The sequence below is a fragment of the Pelophylax lessonae genome (genome assembly GCF_965119305.1).
Source record: "Pelophylax lessonae genome assembly, chromosome: 11".
Lineage (NCBI taxonomy): Eukaryota > Metazoa > Chordata > Amphibia > Anura > Ranidae > Pelophylax > Pelophylax lessonae.
This window is the reverse complement of record NC_138778.1, coordinates 51,993,182-52,015,764: the sequence shown is the minus strand read 5'-3', so window position 1 is coordinate 52,015,764 and position 22,583 is coordinate 51,993,182. Positions and strand designations below refer to the sequence as shown.

General features: G+C 42.4%; 1 protein-coding gene across 1 annotated transcript in view; it reads left to right on the top strand.

Annotated features, from left to right (window-relative positions):
* LOC309567011 (fer-1-like protein 4) overlaps positions 1–22,583 on the top strand; it is a 243,812-nt gene that overhangs the window by 172,818 nt on the left and 48,411 nt on the right. The window contains exons 32-36 of the mRNA XM_082272328.1: positions 3,270–3,312; positions 6,880–6,977; positions 14,215–14,346; positions 14,435–14,545; positions 20,301–20,428. Of these exons, the coding sequence (XP_082128454.1) occupies positions 3,270–3,312; positions 6,880–6,977; positions 14,215–14,346; positions 14,435–14,545; positions 20,301–20,428 (512 nt within the window). The remainder of the gene's footprint in view (positions 1–3,269; positions 3,313–6,879; positions 6,978–14,214; positions 14,347–14,434; positions 14,546–20,300; positions 20,429–22,583) is intronic.

The following is a 22,583-nucleotide window of genomic DNA, read 5'->3' as shown; positions in this document are numbered from 1 at the left end:
ATGGCTACCGGATACTCGGTCTTTTTATGTTTTCCACTTTTGGAATCACTGCCCATGCCTCATGTGTAGCCTAATGGTCAAAATTCTGGAAAATACTTTTGTAACTAAGCTTTAAGCTCTCTTTGTGTACACATTTTTTTCAATAAATCGAGTTTAAAAAAAAAAAAGTAGAAGTCTGGTCAAAATCTACCTAAGCTTAAACCTACTCCCAACCCAATTCAAAGCCCTATGCTAACCTCCCTGTAAAGGTAATTCTAATCTAAGGGTGCACTGATCCAGTCGTGTGATCAGGTCCCAGCGGCAGCTTCGGTGCAGAGGAGGGACAGCGGGCAACGAATATCCCATAGTAAGTCTAGTGCTGACGTCACTGCCCAGGCTCTGCAGTCGTAGTTGCTGCTCTCCCCTGAAGCTGGTAATTTGGGAAATCCCATGACCAGACTGGAGACCCTTTAGATTAGGTAAGTATACACATCTTCCCTTTACAGGGTCATTAGCATAGGGTTTAGAATAGTGGTGGGAGTAAGTGTAAGCTTAGTTAGGTTTTGACCTTGACCGAACTTCCACTTTATGGCCTGCCACCCAGCCCCTGCCTACCTTATTAATTGTGCAGTGGATTACATATTACTAAACATGATCACTGCAGACCTGTGGATACTGGCAAAATGGTTATTAGCTCTCTGACTTTCTTATAGGCACCTGACCAAGTCAAAGGGTCCACCCAACATAAATGGGAGGATGCATGCCTAGGCTTCCCCTGCGACCCTACAATCTGTGATGTGTCATGTGGTTTCTTGGCATAGAGTCACAGGAAAAGCCTGGAAATTCTAACACTCACTCCCGTGTCAGGTCAAATGCTGCAGAAGACTATGAGGAGGGTTCTTCATCTAATAGGGGTTCAATACTGCATAGACAGAAAACATTGTACAGGAATGTAGTATAACACTGGCTGTACAGAAACATTGTGATTATAGCACAACAGTAACAGCAAGTTAAGAGCTTACTGGATTTCTTGCAAAATTCACTTATGCACTTATTCAAAGCCATATGTTAGGTAACAGAAATTCATTTTCAGTGATAATACAATATATAAAAACCCATATTAATAAATTATACAAATATGTATAAAAGTATTTGGAAGAAAAAGGGAAGTGATTGGCGCTGCCTGGTGGAGTGCTTAGGGGATAGGGTCTTACTATACTGATGGTAAGATGTTATATGGGGATCTATACAAAAACCCCTGTTAAGATCTATGCGTAATTTGTTTAGATAATATGGTGTAGCAAATATCAAACTTATATAAATCAGGGCAGGTTTGTGTATAAAAAAGCATCAGATAAAAACTTATTTAAAATATATCAGCAGAAATATACCATAAGTGCAATCGTGCAAAAAGGTGCAGAGGTGAGTGGCAAATGTGAAGTAATAAAAGCAATATTACAATGATGGAGTTCAATAAATAATAACCAGTAATAAATTAACATCCATAAAAATGACAATCGGTAAATATAATCATGAGTGTACAAATAAATATAAGTGCGGAAATAAATATATATATATATGACTACCAATAAATAAGTGAGTGCAAAAGTGCAAAAGTGCAAATTACTCTTAAAAAATTAAAAAATGAAAAAAAAAGGAAAAAATATATATATAAATAGCAGTATCAAAAAGGTGTTCGTATAGTTAATCCAATAAATAAGTCCAAACGCATGTGCAGTCTCGGTGACTTTGAATCCAAAAAGAGTCCTAAATAAGTGCAATCCGTATATGGTGATAAAAGGTGCTCCTTTATCTATGCCCAAGGTATGGTGGGTGGGCGGAAAGAAGAAGTGTTCCCCTGAGCCTGGGGTCCTGCGCTTACCAGATTCCCTTACCCCTACAGGGGTAAACAGCGGGTCGATTATTAGGGGATCGTTCCCACACACTGGCAATCAGGATGTTCCCAGATCTCGGTTCCTCTCCTTATTGGTGTATAGATGTCAGCTCAGTATATGTATATGGAAGTCCAGTGCAGTACCGGGTATATGGGAGAAAAGGGAAGGAGCCTCCGATGGCAAAGGAACTGGATCCTCCTCGCTCACTCCGGCAAGTCTGCTGCGCTTTCTGTCAGTCTCCCTCCTAGACTCGGCTTCCTCTTCCGACCGCTGTACCAGCAGGAGCTCCGCCTCTTCATACACACTCAGGGAGGAGAGAAAGGGGAAGGATATACAGTACATACACACACAGCACAAGGCCGTGTTCACACTACCAGACGGTTCTCAGGGCTGCAGTTCCTCTGCGCTCCACAAGGTGGTGATCTCACTTCTACCCAGACAGGAAGTCTCTCCGATGGCAAAGGAACTGGATCCTCCTCGCTCACTCCTGCAAGTCTGCTGCCCCTTTCTCTCCTCCCTGAGTGTGTATGAAGAGGCGGAGCTCCTGCTGGAACAGCGGTCGGAGGAGGAAGCCGAGTCTAGGAGGGAGACTGACAGAAAGCGCAGCAGACTTGCCGGAGTGAGCGAGGAGGATCTAGTTCCTTTGCCATCGGAGGCTCCTTCCCTTTTCTCAACACAAATCCCCCCCCCCCCCCCCCACAAATCACCACTCCTAGCACACCTCCCCAAATTTCCCCTCCTAGAACAATTTTTACCTCCTGCTGCTCCCCAAATCCACTCCCCCCAATCTCCACAGTGCCTAGGGCGGCCGCCCCTCCTGCCCATCCTTGTCCCGGCCATGCTAATAAGAGATGTTCCTCTCTTTAGTGAGAGTTCCTGTCCCTGTTTAATATGTCTACAAAACAAGAAGTGGAGGAAAATCTCCCCTATGAGACAGAGATGACAACAAAAAGCGGAAAGTGGTTGTAATCCTTCTCTTCTCCATACATAATGAAATTATGTATTTGAAACAATTCCATCTGGAACGTGATACAAAGAATTGCGACTAAAAAGAAGATGATTGCACTCACCTCCAACTTGCCACATCCTCTAATGCAGTCCTCCTAAGCAAGTCATACCCCATACTTTGATATTTGGGAGAATGTATTTCTATGGATTATTTTGTTTGAATTGATATTAATTTTTTTTCAAAGTAATTATGCATTGAAATGTGTGCTCCAACAGTATTGCATACTGCACAAAGCTACTGAGATGAACCTTGGGTAGGCAACAGATGGCCATAGTTCCTGGCAAAGCACCATCATCACTGGGCCATGTGCTAATGAAGGAGTTAGTTTAACTAGTTTGTTGAATCCATTATGGCTGCTTTATCTCTTTTATTAATTTTTGTTATAGATGGACACTGCTGAAGACGACGAAGAAGCAGAAAATGAAGCAGGCAAGACTTATTTTCAGTATTATTTTAGTCATTTTATTTACAGAAGAGTGTAAATCTTTACTGGTAGCCTGGCAGCTCCAGCAATTACCCACAAGGGTGATGTGAGATTATTTGTGGACTTATGCCAGCTCCTTTGCTAATAAGCTTTGTTCTGCTGGAATAGCACATTTAATTGCACTTCTAAATACCCAACACAGCAGTGTCAATACATAAAAAATGATTCCCCAAATCCCCAACTTCATTTTGATCTCTAATATGACGTTTGCCTCTTAAATGCTGGTCTTTGAAAATGTATGCATTTTTATCCAACTAAAACTAATATTGCAGAACTGGGTGGACATAGGTTACCAACTGCAAGTTGATACATCTCCCAGACCTTTTCCTACTCCATTATATAAGAATAAAGTGGTTCAAGGTCATTACAAAGCCCAGGCAACCAGGGAGAGAGCCCCAGCCCTCCTTGCAAATGTTTAAAGTACATTTATGAAACTGGTCTTATAAAATGGAGCAGAAGCTTCCCCCAGCTTTCGGTTGACAACTTCTTAAAACTTCTACATGTATCTGGGGCACAATCAAAGCCAAAATGTACTGAAAAAATTATGCTTCGACTTTTCCATCATTCTTCTATATCCCCATATCGCTACTAACTTATGGGTCTAAGCTCCATTTCTTGCTGCTCTAAAAGTTCCTCATCGTATCCCTTGTGGTGTGGAAAGCCATTCTACATCAGTAGATTTACCCAGAACCCTGCACTATCTCTCTGTTTATAGAAAAATTATCCTACATTTTTTTCATAAGGAACTGCAGGTCTAAAAAGTTCTTCGATGTTTGGGAATCCTTCATCCATACCTTACCCGTAGATACCCAAAAATCTAGAGAGTCATGTTTTCAGTATATTCAATGGTATCAACTCAGACTCTTACCAATGCCCCCCACCCCCCCCCCCCCGTGACACTCCACATTCCGTTTAAACTAAATTATACCTCCTAATCTAATAATTGAGGCCTCCTTCCCTTTCTTTAACTTGTTACTTATTAGCCCGAAGGCCATCCATTCAAGCGTTTATTAACTATTTTACCACCGGAGGATTTTGCTGTCTTACGTCCAGGCCAATTTTTGCGATTCGGCACTGTGCAACTTTAACTGACAATTGCACAGTGCGACACTGTACCCAAACAAAATTTACGTCCTTTTTTCCCACAAACAGAGCATTCTTTTGGCGGTATTTGATTTTTACTTTTTTACTTTTTTACTTTTTGCGCTATAAACAAAAAAAGAGCGTAAATTTTGAAAAAATAACAATATTTTTCACATTTTTTGTTATATGAAATCCCCCCCCCCCCCCCCCCCCAAAAAAAAATGTAAAAATCTAAATTTTTTTTAATTTTTGGCCAATTTGTTTTCTGCTACCTATGTTTGGTAAAAAAAATCACAATAAGCGTATTTTGATTGGTTTTTGCGCAAAAGTTATTGCGTTTACTAACTAAGGGAAAGATTTCTGTCATTTTTGGTGTTTTTTTTTTAACGAGTAATGGCGGCGATCTGCGATTTTTTTTTTTGCGGGACTGCAACATTGCGGCGGACAGATCAGACCCTTGACTGACATTTTTGACACTTTTGGGGGTACCAGTGACATTACTACAGTAATCAGTGCTATACATATGCACTGTTACTGTAAAAATGACACTGGCAGGGAAGGGGTTAATTTTATTGGAGAGGGAGGGGTTAATGTATGCCTGGTGCTTACTAACGTGTGTGGGGGGAGGTGACTGAGTGACACAGGGACAGATCGCAGGTTCAGCTATGCTGAACCCTGCAATCTGACCCTGTCTGTCACTTAGGAGATCCGCCTGCTTTGTTTACACAAGCGGGCGGATCTCCAGACTCGATTCCCCGCCGCTCCTCCCCTGGCCCGACTCCCGCTGTGACTGAATACAGCGGGAGCGAGCCTCCGGCGGCGCGCGCACCGCCCACAAGGGGAGGAGTCCAGCGACGTAGGTCTACGTCGCTGGACGGGAACGAGCCACTTTGCCGCAGTACAGTCAACGTGACTGGTCGGCAAGTGGTTAATCTGCATTCCTAGACCAGCATTGCTAGTTTGTTCTCAAACTATACTAACAAAACTGTTCATTGTTTTTCTTACATGGTCTTTTTTGTCAAATGTTGTGGCCACTTTTATTATTAACCACATTCTCACACCAAAATAAAAAAAATAAAAAAAATGACTTTTAAAGCAATTTAAAGTCATTTTTTAGTTGTCTGTATCCTGTCGAGTGTCATTTCCTTTATTTCCTGGCCCATAGACACAAAAGTAAGGCTAAAAATACTAACCATGACAGTAATGTGAACCAAAGCACCTATTGCGTTAATGCGTGTTTTTGACGTGTTTAACGTGCATTCAGGGCCCATTTAAAAACAAATAGTTTTTATGTATAGAGTAAGCACACCAAATAGCCAAACTGCTTTAGGAATATGTTTATATTAGGCATATACATACAATTTTACAGCAGGTACAGATAACCAAGTATGTCATCTAACATCAAGCGTGATATAACAAAGATATTCACTCTACTGTTGAATCACAGCAAAAAACATGCATATGGGTACAATGAGCTACACTTAAAAGGTATAAGAGCCTATGTTTAGCAATACATACAGGAATTCAGTACCCAGAATAGAGTAATGAAAAGGAAAACTGAGCCAGACCCTGGTGAAAAGAGACAGTAGGAGGAAAAACTAACATTTTGGGGATGTAAAAATCCCCTTTCTCAAGAAACTCCTACAAGAGGAGGAAAAGCAACATTTCGGGGGTGAAAAACTCCCTTTCTTTAGAACCTCCTACAAGAGGAGGAGGAAAAGCAACATTTCGGGGGTGAAAAACTCCCTTTCTTTAGAACCTCCTACAAGAGGAAGAGGAAAAGCAACATTTCGGGGGTGAAAAACTCCCTTTCTTTAGAACCTCCTACAAGAGGAAGAGGAAAAGAAACATTTCGGGGGTGAAAAAATCCCTTTCTTTAGAACCTCCTACCTAGGTCAAGTTACATGCTGCAGAAGGGTCTGGGGGAGGGGATTCTTCAAGAAATTTACATTTTTTTAAGAAATCTATGCTGCATAGGCAGAAAACTGAAAAACACTGTGCTTTGATACAAGCACATCATCCAGAAACAGTTTACACTAAGCAAGCAGTATGATCAATAAAAAATCGATTTGATTGCAACATTCAATTCTTGGGGAAAATTCTTTTGAATATTACCAATATAGATTTTATTTGCTTTGTTGAACAGTCAGTTCCCAAGTGATCAATTATATGACTGATTATCATCCTGTGATTGGTTAGAATGACACACGGTGGGTTAAAGGGTACATTTCAGACTGTCCTAAAGATCCAGGCTAATCCCAGCATATAACATAAGATGAGATACGTACAGCTCTGAATCAGGCCATATCCCTGCAGGCTGCAAGCAGATGCCAGTGGGGCTTACATTACAAATGTGGATGGATGCCCAACTGTATGTACAAAAGTCATACTATATCTCTGTATTATAGCTTCCAGTGTTTGTATTACAGAGGCAGTCAATATCAATGCCTTAGATGCTGCAGAGGAGGTGGAATATTTTGAGGTAGAGGTTGTGAAAATAAAAAGGAAACCCATTTCCACAGTGAAGGTATGTTTGTGTCTTATTTCTGATATGGTTTACTATAATATTTATTACTGTAATAATTATTTCTGTAGGTGTTGCAAAACACAGTACCTCGCAAAAGTGAGTACACCCCTCACATTTTTGTAAATATTTTATTATACCTTTTCATGTGACAACACTGAAGAAATGACACTTTGCTACAATGTAAAGTAGTAAGTGTACAGCTTGTATAACAGTGTAAATTTGCTGTCCCCTCAAAATAAGTCAACACACAGCCATTAATATTTAAACCGCTGGCAACAAAAGTGAGTACACCCCTAAGTTAAAACATACAAATGGGACCCAAAGTGTCAATATTTTGTGTGGCCACCATTATTTTCCAGCACTGCCTTAACCCTCTTAGGCATGGAGTTCAGCAGAGCTTCACAGATTGCCACTGGAGTCCTCTTCCACTCCTCCATGATGACATCAGGAGCTGGTGGATGTTAGAGACCTTGCGCTCCTCCACCTTCCGTTTGAGAATGCCCCACAGATGCTCAATTGGGTTTAGGTCTGGAGACATGCTTGGCCAGTCCATCACCTTTACCCTCAGGCAGGCAGTGGTCCTCTTGGAATGTGTTTGGGGTCGTTATCATGTTGGAATACTGCCCTGTGACCCAGTCTCTGAAAAGAGGGGATCATGCTCTGCTTCAGTATGTCACAGTACATGTTGGCATTCATGGCTCCCTCAATGAACTGTAGCTCCCCAGTGCCGGCAGCACTCATGCAGCCCCAGACCATGACACTCCCACCACCATGCTTGACGGTAGGCAAGACACACTTGTCTTTGTACTCCTCACCTGGTTGCCGCCACACACGTTTGACACCATCTGAACCAAATACGTTTATCTTGGTCTCGTCAGACCACAGAACATGGTTCCAGTAATCCATGTCCTTAGTCTGCTTGTCCTCAGCAAACTGTTTGCGGGCTTTCTTGTGCATCATCTTTAGAAGAGGCTTCCTTCTGGGATGACAACCATGCAGACCAATTTGGCATATGGTCTGAGCACTGACAGGCTGACCCCCCCCACCCCCCCACCCCTTCAACCTCTGCAGCAATGCAGGCAGGACTCATATGTCTATTTCCCAAAGACAACCTCTGGATATGACGCTGAGCACGTGCACTCAACTTCTTTGGTCGACAATGAAGAAGCCTGTTCTGAGTTGAACCTGTCCTTTTAAGCCGCTGTATAGTCTTGGCCACTACAGCTCAGTTTCAGGGTCTTGTCAATCTTCTTATAACCTAGGCCATCTTTATGTAGAGCAATGATTATTTTTTTCAGATCCTCAGAGAGTTCTTTGCCATGAGATGCCATGTTGAACTAAAAGTGACCAGTATGAGAGAGTGAGAGGGATAACACCAAATTTAACACACCTTCTCCCCATTCACACCTGAGACCTTGTAACACCAATGAGTCACATCACCCCGGGGAGGGAAAATGGCTAATTGGGCCCAATTTGGACATTTTCAATTAGTTGTGTACTCACTTTTGTTGACAGCAGTTTAGACATTAATGGCTGTGTGTTGAGTTATTTTGAGGGGACAGCAAATTTACACTGTTATACAAGCTGTCCACTCACTACTTTACATTGTAGCAAAGTGTAATTTCTTTAGTGTTGTCACATGAAAAGATATAATAAAATATTTACAAAATTGTGAGGGGTGTACTCACTTTTGTGAGATACTGTATATAACATATAATATAACATATCTGAAAAGCTTTTATTCCTGGCCAGCCCCACATGAGCACACCAGGGGTATGCTCCTTCTATGCAACCCTCAGGACCACCTTTACCCTAGCCTATAAAAGACAGTCCCTCCCATCCCCCTTTGCTCTTCTTTTTTGGTCTCCAGGCCACCGGAAGAATAAAGATGGAAAGAGAGCCCCCCACCCAGGTTCAGTCTCTCCTGGGGTTTTGGAAGGTCCAGGGAGATAGAGGTAAATCCTCTAATGAAACTGGATGCCCTTAGTGCTAGGGCTCTCCTCTGCCTTTCTGTTGGCTGGCGCTGACGTCACGAAGGGGGAGGGACAATTGGCTAGCATCCGCCCTGGATAAAAACTGGAAGCTGCTATGGCGGCGCTGAACACCACAAGGAGAACAGCCCACTGTGCAGGTTAGTGGAGTGAGGCTGCATTATCCTCCATGCAGCGCCGGCCGGCTCTGTGTCTTTTTTTAGCTGCTGGCATTTTCTTCTGCTTCCCTTCTGATCTGCAGTTGCTCTTTGCTGCCACCTTGTAAAGATTGCTCAAAAGAGCCATCTAATACCATCCCAAAGGATGGAGTACCTGGGCCTGATATTCCACATGCAAGGAGGACGGATCTTCCTGCCTGAGCGCAAAGTGGTCAAGCTGATAGCCTGCTTCCACAGCGTGACAAGATCTACTGTACTGTCAGTAAGAGACTGCATGACACTCCTGGGGATGTTTACACCAGCAACGCCTGCAGTGCCATGGGCGAAGTTTTCACGCAAGGGCTTTCCAGATATCCTTTTTGTGCCAGTGGGACGGCGCATCCCTAGATCAGAAGATCCGAGTACCAGCTTGAGTCCGCCAAAACCTGTCATGGTGAAGTTTGCCGGGTACCCTGTCTCAGGGCAAGCCCCTCAGAGATTGGATCGTGATAACTTTGGATGCCAGTCTACAGGGCTGAGGGGCTCACTGCCTCGGCATGAAGGTCCAGGGCAGATGGCATGTAGCAGAGGCAAGACATTCCAATCTTTTGGAATTGCAGGTGGCTTTCTGGGCCTTGTGTGCCTTCAAAGACCTGATTCATGGGGCCCAAGTCAAGCTACATTTAGACAACCAGACAGCGGTCTCCTATATAGTCCGACGGGGGAACCAAGTGCCTGCCTTTACTACAATTGATGACCAGACTTTTCGTCTGGGCTGAGTCACATCTGGAAGCCTTGACAGCGGCCTACATCCCAGGCAGACAGAATTATCTTGCGGATCAGCTGAGTCCGAATTTCCCCAGCAACGGCGATTGGGCAGTCAACTGGGGCAACCTGGAGCTGATATTCTTAGAATGAGGGACACCTTCCATGGATCTAATATCAGAGAATGCACAGCTGCCGAAATTTGTGACAAGGTTCAGAGAAAGCAAAGCAATAGCGCAAGATGCATTCTCGGTTCCATGGATGTTTCCACTAGTATACATTTTTCCGCCGTTTAAAATTGTTATTGAAGATTGCGAAGGAAGGAACCCATGTCATCCTCATACTACCCTTCTGGCCACAAAGACCGCGGTTCTTGTTGTTGTTACAGATTGTGGCAACCCCACCAATATCTCTGCCCCAGAAGAGAGACCTATTGAAACAGGGTTAGTGGACCCATCCAATGCAGGGAGGCTGCAACTAGCGGCTTTACTCTTGAATCAGCCAGATTACGGTCACAGAGACTTTCACAGGGATTATTACACTATTAAAGGCTAGAAGAGCCTCAACAAACATCACGTATACAAGAATTTGGGAAAGTTTAGTCACCTTTGCTGCAGAACAAGATGTTTGTCACATTTGTTTTTGACATGTTTGCCATGTTTGCAAAATGGTGGCACCCAAAAGGAGAATAACTGGGTCTCTGGAGATAGACTGGAACAGAGTTTTTGTTCATTGGTTGTATTTAAAATAAAAGTTTAAATGGAATATTTAAAATGTGCAAACACACAGGTTTTGTATTGCAGAGACATACTATGTCTCTACTGTAAGAAAGGATTCTTACCTGCCTGTTTGCAATCTTCTTTACAATGTACACTGAGCCGCACACATGCAGAGCTCAGTGTACAATTTTGTCATCTGCCATAATAAATGTCCTGCGCATGTACGGGAGCTATGTTATTCTTGTGAGGCCAATCAAGATGACCGAAGATCCCGAACCTGGAAGCAGATCAAGTGTTGGTGAGGGAGCTTGTACATGTCACATCACTGGAAAAGATGTAAGTATAGTTCCGGTTTTAGCTGAAAAATGTATATATTTGGCAGAGGTTTTTTTAAGCTTTGGAAAAGAAAATGGTTGCAAAGGAAAGGGATGCTTTCCCTTTATAAAAAAAATAAAAAATCTGAAAAGCTGAAGCCATTTATTTTCTCTGCTTTTCAGCAGAGTTTTATTTTTTACTGTTAATTCAACTCTAATAAACCTATCACTTTTTCCAATTTATGTGTTTATTTCACATAATTTCAGGATGTTGGTTCTAAGTTCATCTATTATTTTTATGAAAGGAAAACTGGAAAATAAATTTTCCTTGGTGTTATAACCGACTTTAAATAACACCTGTCATTAGTGAAAAATGAAGGCAGCCTTTTCTGTTTTCTGGCTGTCTCAATACTAATGATTCAGTACTTACTGCATCACCGTCCAGGAATAAGCATGTAAGCAGGTCTCTAGATGTCCAATGAAAACGTCAGCCCGCTAGGTACCTACAAAATTACAGGGCTGTCCAGAGGCTTCCTATTTCAGTCTATATCAGCTCTACAACCCATGAGGTCTAAGCTGTCTGTTAACAAGTGTACAGATGCTGGTTTGGAAACTGTCTGCTATACCATCCCCTGGTCTATAGTAATATGGACCCATAACTGATTGTGAGAACTTACGTCGTAAGGCCTTTAAATTCTTTCATGTTTCTAGGTGAGGACTCCAACAGCCCAGCCGAACACCTTGGTCCCATGAGACACCCGGAGGGCCACTTCTGCCCCTAACCACCACCACTCCCGACCTGACCATATTAACAACATGTACCTTATACTTAGGATCCTTATGTGAATACTCCAGGTCCCACATTGAAAGACCTAAAGTCACTAGATTAGCATGATAGTCATAGTACTATCGTTTTTTAAGAAAAGATGGTCAACAATGGCAGCCCACAAATCCACTTCTTTTAAAAGATTTTTTATAAAAAGGCCCTGTAGAGTTCAAGCAAACGCAGGGAGCTGTGCAAGGATGGGACTCCTTATTCTTAGTACATAATAGAAATACATCAAAAGAGCCCATATTTTGAAGTGGACCTGAACTCAAAAGTGATCAAGATGATGGCTGGGTGCTGTGTATAGCAATAGCTTAGCTGCCTACCGCATTCCTACATGTATATGCAGAACATCAATCAAACCCCACTGGGATTTTTAAGGCAGAAAATGAAGTAATATGTGTGTATAATAAGATAAAATGTGCAAAACTTTATTTACAAACAAAAAGTGATCCAAATGGTCACAATGGCAAGACCATGTTTAAAAACACTTCTTTAGACCATGTACATTATAGCAACAAGATACCCTAAAACTCATAACACTGGAGCATCAGACTGACCTTATGGAGTATATGGCCAAACAATGAAAGGTGTTCGCAGAAGAAACCCCAACGCATTTCAGAATAACTAAAGATTACTTCTGCAGGGTAAGAGTAGGGTTTAATAGTCTATGGATACATATAATTTTACAAACAAGGTACAAATCCCATTGATTACAGGTACATGAAGTACAGGCTGACATGCATATCATACTTACAATGTACAGTCTCAACAGTAGTTTTGGCAAATAACCTCCGGAAGTGCCCCACCACTACTCAATAGCTACAAGTAAAAGGGTGGAAGAGGCCAGGGGAATGGGATGGGGTGGGGAAGGTGATGCCCCCACCCTGCTGCAACAACGGAACCAGGTATGTTCAGGCCAAACTGTGGCCAGATTAGGTTGATGATGCGCCTGTCCTCTTGTTATGCACAGCTGCTGGACAGAGTATTCCATGCCCACCGCTGATTGGGCCAGTGGCCTGATATCATGTGATAGTTTCCCACAGGTTCAGGCCAGACTGAGGTCAGTCCAAACCTTAGCTCATCCCTACATTCAGCCTGCCTTTTTATGGGCAAAGCTTTCAGAGTTCAGTTCTTCCTAAATATTTCTGTATGTGAGCTTTTTTTACATGCTCGCTGGTCCATATTACATTGTATTCAATATGGTACTCTGGTACTGCCATCTTCTTCCTCTGGTGCTCAGTGCTGTGAGCCATCCCTTGTCATCTTCACATAAAATGCAGGGCTGTTAACCCTGCATTATACATGAGAGACGCAGGCATGTGACCATGGACAGGAGAGCCTTTAGAGAGGAAGCTTTGCGGGAGTGGTCGCAAGATGGAGGGAGCCTACACGAGCAAGAAACCAGGAAGTATTGCTCCTTATTTCTGCACCCCTAGACCTAATGAGTAGAGTTGAGCGGACACCTGGATGTCCGTGTTCGGCGGGTTCGAACTTTACCCGGACACGGAACCCCATTGAAGTCAATGGGGACCCGAACTTTCAGGCACTAAAATGGCTCTAAAAAACCAATGGAAGGGCTAGAGTGCTGCAAATGGCAGGAAAATGTAGTTAAGAGCATGGCAAGTGTAAATTTGTAATTTTTAAATAGCAGATTAGAACAGCAATCTGTAGTAAAATATAGCTGAACGCTGCACACAACAGACTGATAAAAATATATTTGTTTCTCCCTCCTCCTCAGTGGGCTCAAGTGAGGGCAAAAAGATCGTTCACTGCACCACCCCCCACACAGCAAAATCGATGTAGATCACTAACGGACGATTGTTCTGTCCTGTGTCTCCTAATCTCTCCCTGCCTAATCTCTCCAGCCTGTCCCTAAAATGCTCAAATATCTTTCCCTGCCTACACTCCGACCTGTCCCTGCATTCTTTTCAGCACAATGTTGTTTTTCCCTGTCTGTCCCTAATCAGCAGCAGCCAGCACCGTTATGATGTGTGCTCTCTCCCTACACTACAGCAAACTGACGCACCGCGCTGTGTCTCTCGAGCTTATAAAGACCTGGGTCACATGCTTCAGCTGGTCAATCACAGCTCCTAATACATTAGTAGGCATGGCTGTGATGGCGCACACCAGTTAAACGCTTGTTGATTGGCTGTTGAAAGCCCGCCATTAAAAGCGCGCCATTACATACAAATCAGGAAATAAAATTACCGAACACGGATTTTAAACCCGAACATACAGTAAAGTTTTCGGGTCCGTGTCCGGGTAACAAAAATCCAATTATCCGGTACAGTCCGTGTTCGCTCAACACTACTAATGAGCAGTTAACCCTTTCCGTGTGGGGGGTCCAACTGCAAGGATTTTGTCTAATTCCTGGAATCGAACTTTAACACATTAATAATAGTATTTATATGAAGCAGATCTCTTGTGTATCTAAACAATAAAATGTATACAACCTCTTTAAATTATCAGCAATACTTTGCAGGTATACAAAGGAGAACTGGAAAATGAGTTTGACGGCTTTGAAGATTGGCTGTATGTGTTTCCTCTGTACAAGGGCAAGGCAATGGATGATGAGGATGCTAACGATGACGATAATTTTATGGGAAAATACAAGGTATGTTTAGTGATGTGTGAGCTGCAATGTACCATTCTTCAGATAAGAGAACCCACACTGATTTCCTTCCTATAATTATGCTCTGTAGGGCTCTTTCTATATCTACCCTTCCAAGGAAGCCACTGATGAGTACCAAATAATGAGAGGCGTCCCCAGAAACCGGCCAGTGAAAGTACTTGTCCGCATTTACATTGTCAAGGTTAGTGACTCGCATTAACTGGTGAACTTTTTTTTTTTAATCAAGAAAAAGGTTTATTGATAGCATAAAGGGTTACAATATTCATCAAGCAATTTACATGTCGTACAATGAAAATTGTACATCAGAGCTAATAACCCTCATTTCAAGTAGTAATAAAATGGAAAAACTAATAAAAACCTAATAACATACTATAAAACAAAAAACGGTTGGAGTGTAATATAAGGGTGCAAAAACACACTCAAAAAATTAGCATTTGGCTAGAATGGAGTAAGCCTTCAGTGCATATTCAACTTAACAGGACAAAAAGTATAGTCATCATCAGTTAGAACCATAAGAGCTGGTGGACTTTACATATACAGTATATAAGGTAAAGATTGACCACACTGCTCCTAATTTTCTTGCTTAAAGTGAACCATACAGGACAAATCAACAGGTTTACCTTGTTGTGCATGTAGAGCAATTTTTTTTATTTGGATAGAGTGGGGAAGGGTTAGACCCCCTGTCAGTGTCTCATGTGGGGACGATTTGACCTACATATTTGTCTTGGTGACAGTTGCACTGGGACCAAAAATGAGAGAAAGTCCAAAATTTTGAGTTATCATTGAAACAGGAATATAGGGGAATTTTTCAATGGGGACATTTTTTCTGGTGACAATTACAAGAGGATTTTACCTCACTTTGCAAAGAATTTCTTGTACTTTTGGATGTGTCTGTATTAGAGGAGGAGAAATCTTCCCAATGGAACCCAAAAATTGACAGGGGGTCTTAAGCATCCCCTATGGGAATGGTAGGCAGGATGTTTTATCCTGAATAATTTTTTAAACCAACTTTATAATTTAACTATATAGACATACATAAACATGTAAAACACTATACCATTTTTTTTTTTTTTTTTTAAATAAATAGACCACACCAGTTGGCTTGCATTTAAAAAAGGCCGCGGCTGTTTTATTATTGACTTTACATAAATAAATAATTTAAAACTGTGTTTACATTTCAGAGTAGACTTACATCAACAACAACCTAGCCAGACGGCTCAGGTTGACAAAACATCACTAGAACTTTTTTTCCACATTATCCACCAGACAGGGGGAAAATTTCCGCCTGTCCCCACCATCCCAGCGCGCGGCCATTTCAATACACGTACCTAAATTATTATTCAGGATATCTAGGCCAATATCGGAAAGATGGACACCATCCTTCCGATAAAGACCCAACAAACCCCCCTCCAACTCGACGTGCCTAAAAGATATGATTCCCAAACCACCTAATAGAAACGTTTCCTCATCCTCTCTATCGGCTTAAAACCGTAAAAGCGGAAAGAGATCAAACGCGGAATCACTTCAGAGAAAACTAGACGAAGCTTGGGGAATAGTGATTGAATAAAAACCAAATCATCACGAATGGAAAATAGTAAATCTAAAGTTTTAAACCTCCCGATGTCATTTCCCCCTAGGTGTATCACCAAAATATCGGGGGGGGGGGCTGAATTAGTAAGCCTTAAAAATTCAGTAACAAGCTCCGCCCATACCATGCCACGCTTACCAAACCAAACCACTTGAAACTTGTTCCTGTCCAAACCTAAGTTCTCGGTGTAGACCCGATTCTTCGCCCGCTGCTGGGCCCAGTGAACATATGAATGGCCCATGATCCAGACCGAGAGCTTGGTCCCTGAAATCAAATATAAGCATTAGGGCGTACGTAAGATTTGTAGCAATCTGAAGACCACCTACCAATTCTTTTTACCGTTTCCACCCCTAAACCCAGCCTAACCGCCTCAGTAGCAGCCCCGATGCGAAACGAGTGAGAGGTTATTTTTTCCCCGCCTAAATTCAGCTGCTGCAAACACATACGCAATACTGCCGAAAATTGAAAACGAGAGAGAGGTTTTCCTGAAAAATGGATAAATAAAACGTCGCTAATGTGCGGTCTTATCGAAACGTATTCTTTTAACAGAGAGACAGGACAAATCGCAGAATTCCTGAACTCATAAAGAATAATTTGCTTTCCCGAACCCATTTGGTCGGTCTTGGAATGCGCCAAAAAAATACCGACGCTAGCTGAATGAAATGAAACATCCTGAATGCGCAGGCCCGGAAAACCCAATATCCGATCAGGAATCAATTCCGAGATCCTGAGTGCGGCGAAAAACATAACTACAAACGCCGCCCTAAATAATTTTGCCTCGTATTCAGAAAAGCAAACCTTAATTAAAGTTGTGCATAGATCACCCAGCAATTCTAAAGAAATAGGCTTCCTATCGTCAGTTTTGAAGTGAAGTTTTTTGTAACCCTTCATAGCCTGCCTTACCGAAAAATAGGAAAGGCACGCTGGCCTGTTATGAAGTTTTTGAAAAAATGATATCCCTGCAAGAATTTTGTGGATATGTGACCAAGAGAATTTGTCCAAAAATAGAGAGTTCAAAAAGGATAACAGCAAAGATTCTGAAAAATCGTCCGATGGTACACTAGCTGACTGAAGATGCTGTAGCCACAGCAACCAAGCTGATCGATATCCAGCGAGTGTTGACGGGGCTAGAGATAGTTCAATATTTTCCATGACACTGGCTAGATCAGGTCCCACAGGTGCCCCGGGCAGGAGTGTCCAGTTAAATCTGCCGTTGGCAGTAGCTGAAAGAATCGACCCATCTGAAAACGGGATAAACAGTCTGCCAAAATATTATCTTTTCCCGGCACAAAAGATGCTTTTAACCAGATGTTGAATTCTAGACACTTTGCAACCAGATACCTCAGCATTATGGTAACGGGCGGAGATTTTGAGGACAAGCAATTTATTGCGTATAAAACGCCCTTGTTGTCCGTCCGTACCATAATCCTTTTGTTCCGATAATGATGGCCCCATAATTCCAGGGCCACTATAATCGGGAACAATTCTAGCAAGACAATGTTGCGTATAAGACCAAGATTTTTCCATTTGGCGCACCAAGGTGCCGCGCACCAATGGTTACGCCAAATGGCGGCGAAACCCTTAGACCCCGCCGAATCCGTAAAGAGCAAAAAATCTCTGTCTACGATAAAAGGTTCCTGCCAAACCGTAGCCCCATTGAAAAATAACAAAAATTGTATCCACACTAGAAGATCTTCCCTCATCTCACTTGAAACCCTCACGTGAGAAGAGGGAGATTTTAGGCCCGAGATCGCTGCATAAATACGTCTGGAAAATATCTTACCTACCGGTATCACCCTGGATGCAAAGGCTAACAACCCCAATAGGGATTGTAGCTCTTTCAGACAAACCTTTTTTCTTCTGATCGTCTGTAAAAGAGATCCGCGAAGCTTTTCAATCTTATCTTCCGGTAGCCTAAACTCCATCCGGGCCGCATCTATAGTGATACCTAAAAACACTATGCAGTTGCATGGGGGAAAAGTTTTCTCGAGGGCTAAAGGGACCCCAAATTGTTCACAAACTTTTACAAAGGTGTTTAATAAGATTTCACAAGTGTCAGAGGAAGGAGGGCCTATAAAAAGAAAATCATCTAAATAGTGTACTAAAAGGTGAGACCCTGAAATCTGACTAACCACCCATTCTAGAAAAGTGGAGAAACTTTCAAAATAAAAGCAAGATAATGAGCAACCCATTGGGAGGCACTTGTCAAAATAAAACTGGTTTAAAAAATGGAAACCCAAAGAATTGAAACTGCTGGGATGAATGGGTAACAGACGAAATGCGGATTTGATATCCGCCTTTGCCAAAAGAGCCCCCCTTCCTGCAAAACGGAGTCTCTCCAGGGCATCTTCGAAAGTAGCATATTGAACCGAAGCTAATTCACCACTAATTTCGTCGTTGAGGGATTCGTCTTTGGGATAAGATAGGTGGTGGATCAATCTGTAGGAATTCGGCTCTTTTTTCTGGACTATGCCTAATGGAGAGACCCTAAAATCCAAGAAAGGAGGCTCGGTAAAAGGACCTGCAAATCTGCCCTCTTTTAATTCAGCAGCAATCTTTTCGGCCACAATGCTTTGCAGGCCCAGAACTGATTTTAGGTTTCTATGGATGACACAGCCATTGCCCTTAAAGGAAGGCAGCACAAAACCGAATGTAAATCCCTCAATTAAGAGGTCCGCTTTCTCCCGGTCTGGATAGCGGAGGAGCCAGGGGAGCATTTCTGGCAGCTTCACTGGGGAGTTGGCTTTTTTGAACACCTGACTGTTGTGCTGCCATCCTTTTAAAACATTTGAACACGGGATGTGGCCCGGCGCAAAATGCGCATTCATGCTTAAACTTGCATGATCCGGGCCATCTACATTGTGTTTCATTGAAATTGAAACATAAGCCTTTCTTAAAGGACTGGAGGCCTGTCTGTTGAGGGTTGACATTAGGCTTGGGGAGAAAGGACCGCTGAGGGACAAAAAGATCAAGCCACAGCCCATTGACTTTACATAAATAAATAATTTAAAACTGTGTTTACATTTCAGAGTAGACTTACATCAACAACAACCTAGCCAGACGGCTCAGGTTGACAAAACATCACTAGAACTTTTTTTCCACATTATCCAACATCACATAGACTTCACCAATAAATAACATTCGTCCACCAAAGTATCCCGACTAAGGCGACAGCATTAGCCAATAATAATAACTAGGCCGCGACAATAAAAAGGGGAGGGGGGGGAGGGGAACGCTGAAGAGATCTGAGGTCCTGACAGGAACGAAGTGACCCGGAGTCCCGCGGTCGCTTCTTAAATAGCCCCTCTCTGGAACCAGCTTGAGCTGGAAATACTGACCAGGAGCGGGAATATTTGGGCGGGAGCGGAGCTCCACACTCTAAATCTGCCCAGTGATAGCCCTGAAAAGCAGGCGGGAAAAATTATACATTAAAAATAATACTCCTGTTATCTACCTCAGCCTGACTCAGGTCAAAAGTTCACTGACCCTGGCCACCTAAAGGGAAAACCTATTGATAACTCTTAGATTTTTTATTCCCCTGCCACCATCCCATAAAGAAAGGGGGGCTATAGCAGCACCCCTTTCTTTTTATTCTATCCAGAACTATAAAATGTTGTCCTTTATATTTTTTTTTTTTTTTGGGGGGGGGGGTACCTACAGACAAGCCCTAAAAAAATAAAAAAAGCCTTTACTACCACTTTAAGAAAGATTGTTACTTTCTGTTGTGTTTGTGGGACAGGAAATAAAGGAAAATCTCTGCAACTGAATATAGATAACAGATAAGAAAAGCCCCAAAAAATTGACGGGGTTTGGACCATTCAGTACAAAAAAACACCCAGCACTTCTGAGTATGAGGCATCATGTGACTTGAACTGGCAATACACTGGTAGAATCTTGTTCAAGATTTTTAATTTTAAGAAATATTTTATTTGCTTTTCTAAACGTTACTGGGGGTCAGCGAAATGCACCTTAGCCTGCTTAGACAAAAATCCGAAATCCTTGCACCAGCCCTGGGTAATAATACATGTAAACATGCAAGAGATAGGTGATAGCTGGGGGACCATTGGTGGTTAAAGTGTGATTCACACTTAACAAGGTACTAAAACCAATAAGACTGCTACTTGCAAAATCTAACAGCTCTAGAGACCAGCTAATGGCAAATCTCTGTGACTGAATCCAAGAAATCAGGAAAGACCAAAGGTAATGAACCTTACCCCAATACACTCAAGCTATAGAAATCTGTTTTGGGTGGAGTTTTGCTTTCATTTTTATGTCTCTGGTGGCTGCTATAATTGTAAAGAGATATAGGCAAGAAATGTAATATTTTCTTTGTTTGTTTTTATCATAGGCAACAAACTTAGCTCCAGCTGACCCTAATGGAAAAGCAGATCCTTACATAATAGTGAAAGTTGGTGAACAGGCGATGGACAGCAAGGAGAGATACATACCCAAACAGCTGAACCCAGTGTTTGGAGAGTAAGTACAAGAGAGGTCAATAGGACATTGCTTTAAACAATATGTTAAGACTGCTGTACTGATACTTATAGTTTTAAACAGACCTTGAAAAGGTTCGACCCTCAATCACGGAGATCCACCCTCACTACTGTCATCAGGACAAAAATTAAATCCAATATTTTATTATTGCCCCTTAGCAATATAGAGGATCTCCACCCATGAGTGACTCCTGTCATGTTTCCTGAGACAGAAAGTAAGAGGAAGTCATCTTAGAGCCGGTCCACACTGCCGCGACTTGTCAGGCGACTTGTCAACCTGACAAGTCGCGCTCCCTCACGGTCCATTGACCGCTACAGGACCCGTTCTAATAGGAGCAAAAAAGGGTCCTGTACTACTTCGGGGCGACCTCGGAGCGACTTGCATAGACTTCCATTATGTGAAGTCCATGCAAGTCGCTCCGAAGTCGTGGTGCATGGTAATGCACAAGTCGCCCCCGAAGTCGTGCAGAGTCGTGTCGCCTTAGTGTGAACCGACTCTCAAAGTGTTACTAAACCCACAACAGTAAAATCAGTCTGTATGTGCAGTAAAGCATATATATTATACTCACTGGGGAATCTAAGGGGTTGATCCTCTGCATTGTGTAAAAAGCCTGTTTGATCCTGTCTTCTCTGATCACCACCTTCACTTACTGCCCCTAATCCATCTGCTGATAGTACAGACCCCTTAGGGGCACTCTGCACATGCTCAGTTTGGTGTGTATTGCCAGAGAGTTTTTTTTTTGGGAGGGTGCATGTAATTAGCACATGGTCAATTAGCACTGTCCAGACAGAGGGTCAGGGGTCATGCAGCCTCATAGGACAGTCAAGAAGAATGAAAACTCCTCCTACAAGCTTTAACCAGTGCTTGACTGTACACACTGATAGACGTCACAAGACTGCTATATACTGCTGATGAGAAAAGGTATTTAGCAGTTTATATTTACTAAAATAATTGCATTTCCATGTTCTGTGTACTGTGGGAGACCAGATATAGTGAATGCAGGGACCTGGGTCCAGTAACACTTTAAAATTAGGGCTAATCCCAACCTTTGACTGTCGTCACTAAAATAGGAGTCACTTATTGTGTGCTGGCAAAAAACATTGCATGCAACATTTTTGGTGTGTTCATTTTGAATCATCTGCCCTAACGCATAGAGCGTTAACACATGACCTAGCTGGTCTTAATGATGAGCGTTAACGCACTGCGATAGTGTGAATGGGCCCTAAAGTTACAAAAAAAAAAAAGTTTTTAGAATGTGTTCTACTTTAATTGAAGTAGATTACCAAATACGTAATCATGTGTAAGGTGTGGTGGTCAAACGGGGTTCGAAGGATATGGTCCTAATAAGCTGGCCTGGCATGACTCGGAGTGCCCAAAGGAAAAGAAAACAGAGAGGCAAGAGAGTCCTTTTAGTGTAGTAAATTGTAAAGATAATGGTTATGAATGATGCCTAAAAGAAAGTATAAGACTAGAAAAGTGGTTCCACAGTGGGAAGTAAAGAGATACAGTATATAATGGGGTTGATTTACGATAGCTGGAGAGTGAAAAATCTGGCGCAGCTCTGCATAGAAACCAATCAGCTTCCAGGTTTTTTTTGTCAAAGCTTAATTGGACAAACTGAAGTTAGAAGTTGATTGGCTACCATGCACAGCTGCACCTGATTTTGCAATCTGCAGTTTTTGTAAATCAACCCAATTGACTTACAACTGCTGAGCCTGTGGTCACCCGACAGGGTGGTAAACACGCAACCTTCACAGTGAAAGGGTGAAAAAAATCTGTCTCCACGTGGTCGCTCTCAATGCCTCAGGGGTTTCCCTCAGTCCTCAGAAGGATTCACTGGCGGGTGTAAGAAATCAAATTCTATGGAAGTTTGTAAATAACACCTGTGACTTGTCTGATTGGCAGGGGCGCCTGGAGTGAGTTGTCAAAGAATAGGTGGGAGTTGTCTGTTTTCTATAAACATACACTTTTTTTTCACCCAATAATTATTATTATTGGGTGAAATAAAGAAATGTTATGTTTATACAGAACTGACGACTCCCACTTAAGCAGGCCATAGACGTTTCGAATTTCGTCCGAAAATCGTATTTGCCAGTGAATTCGAACGATTTTCGTATCGTTAGTGTGGTATGTGCAA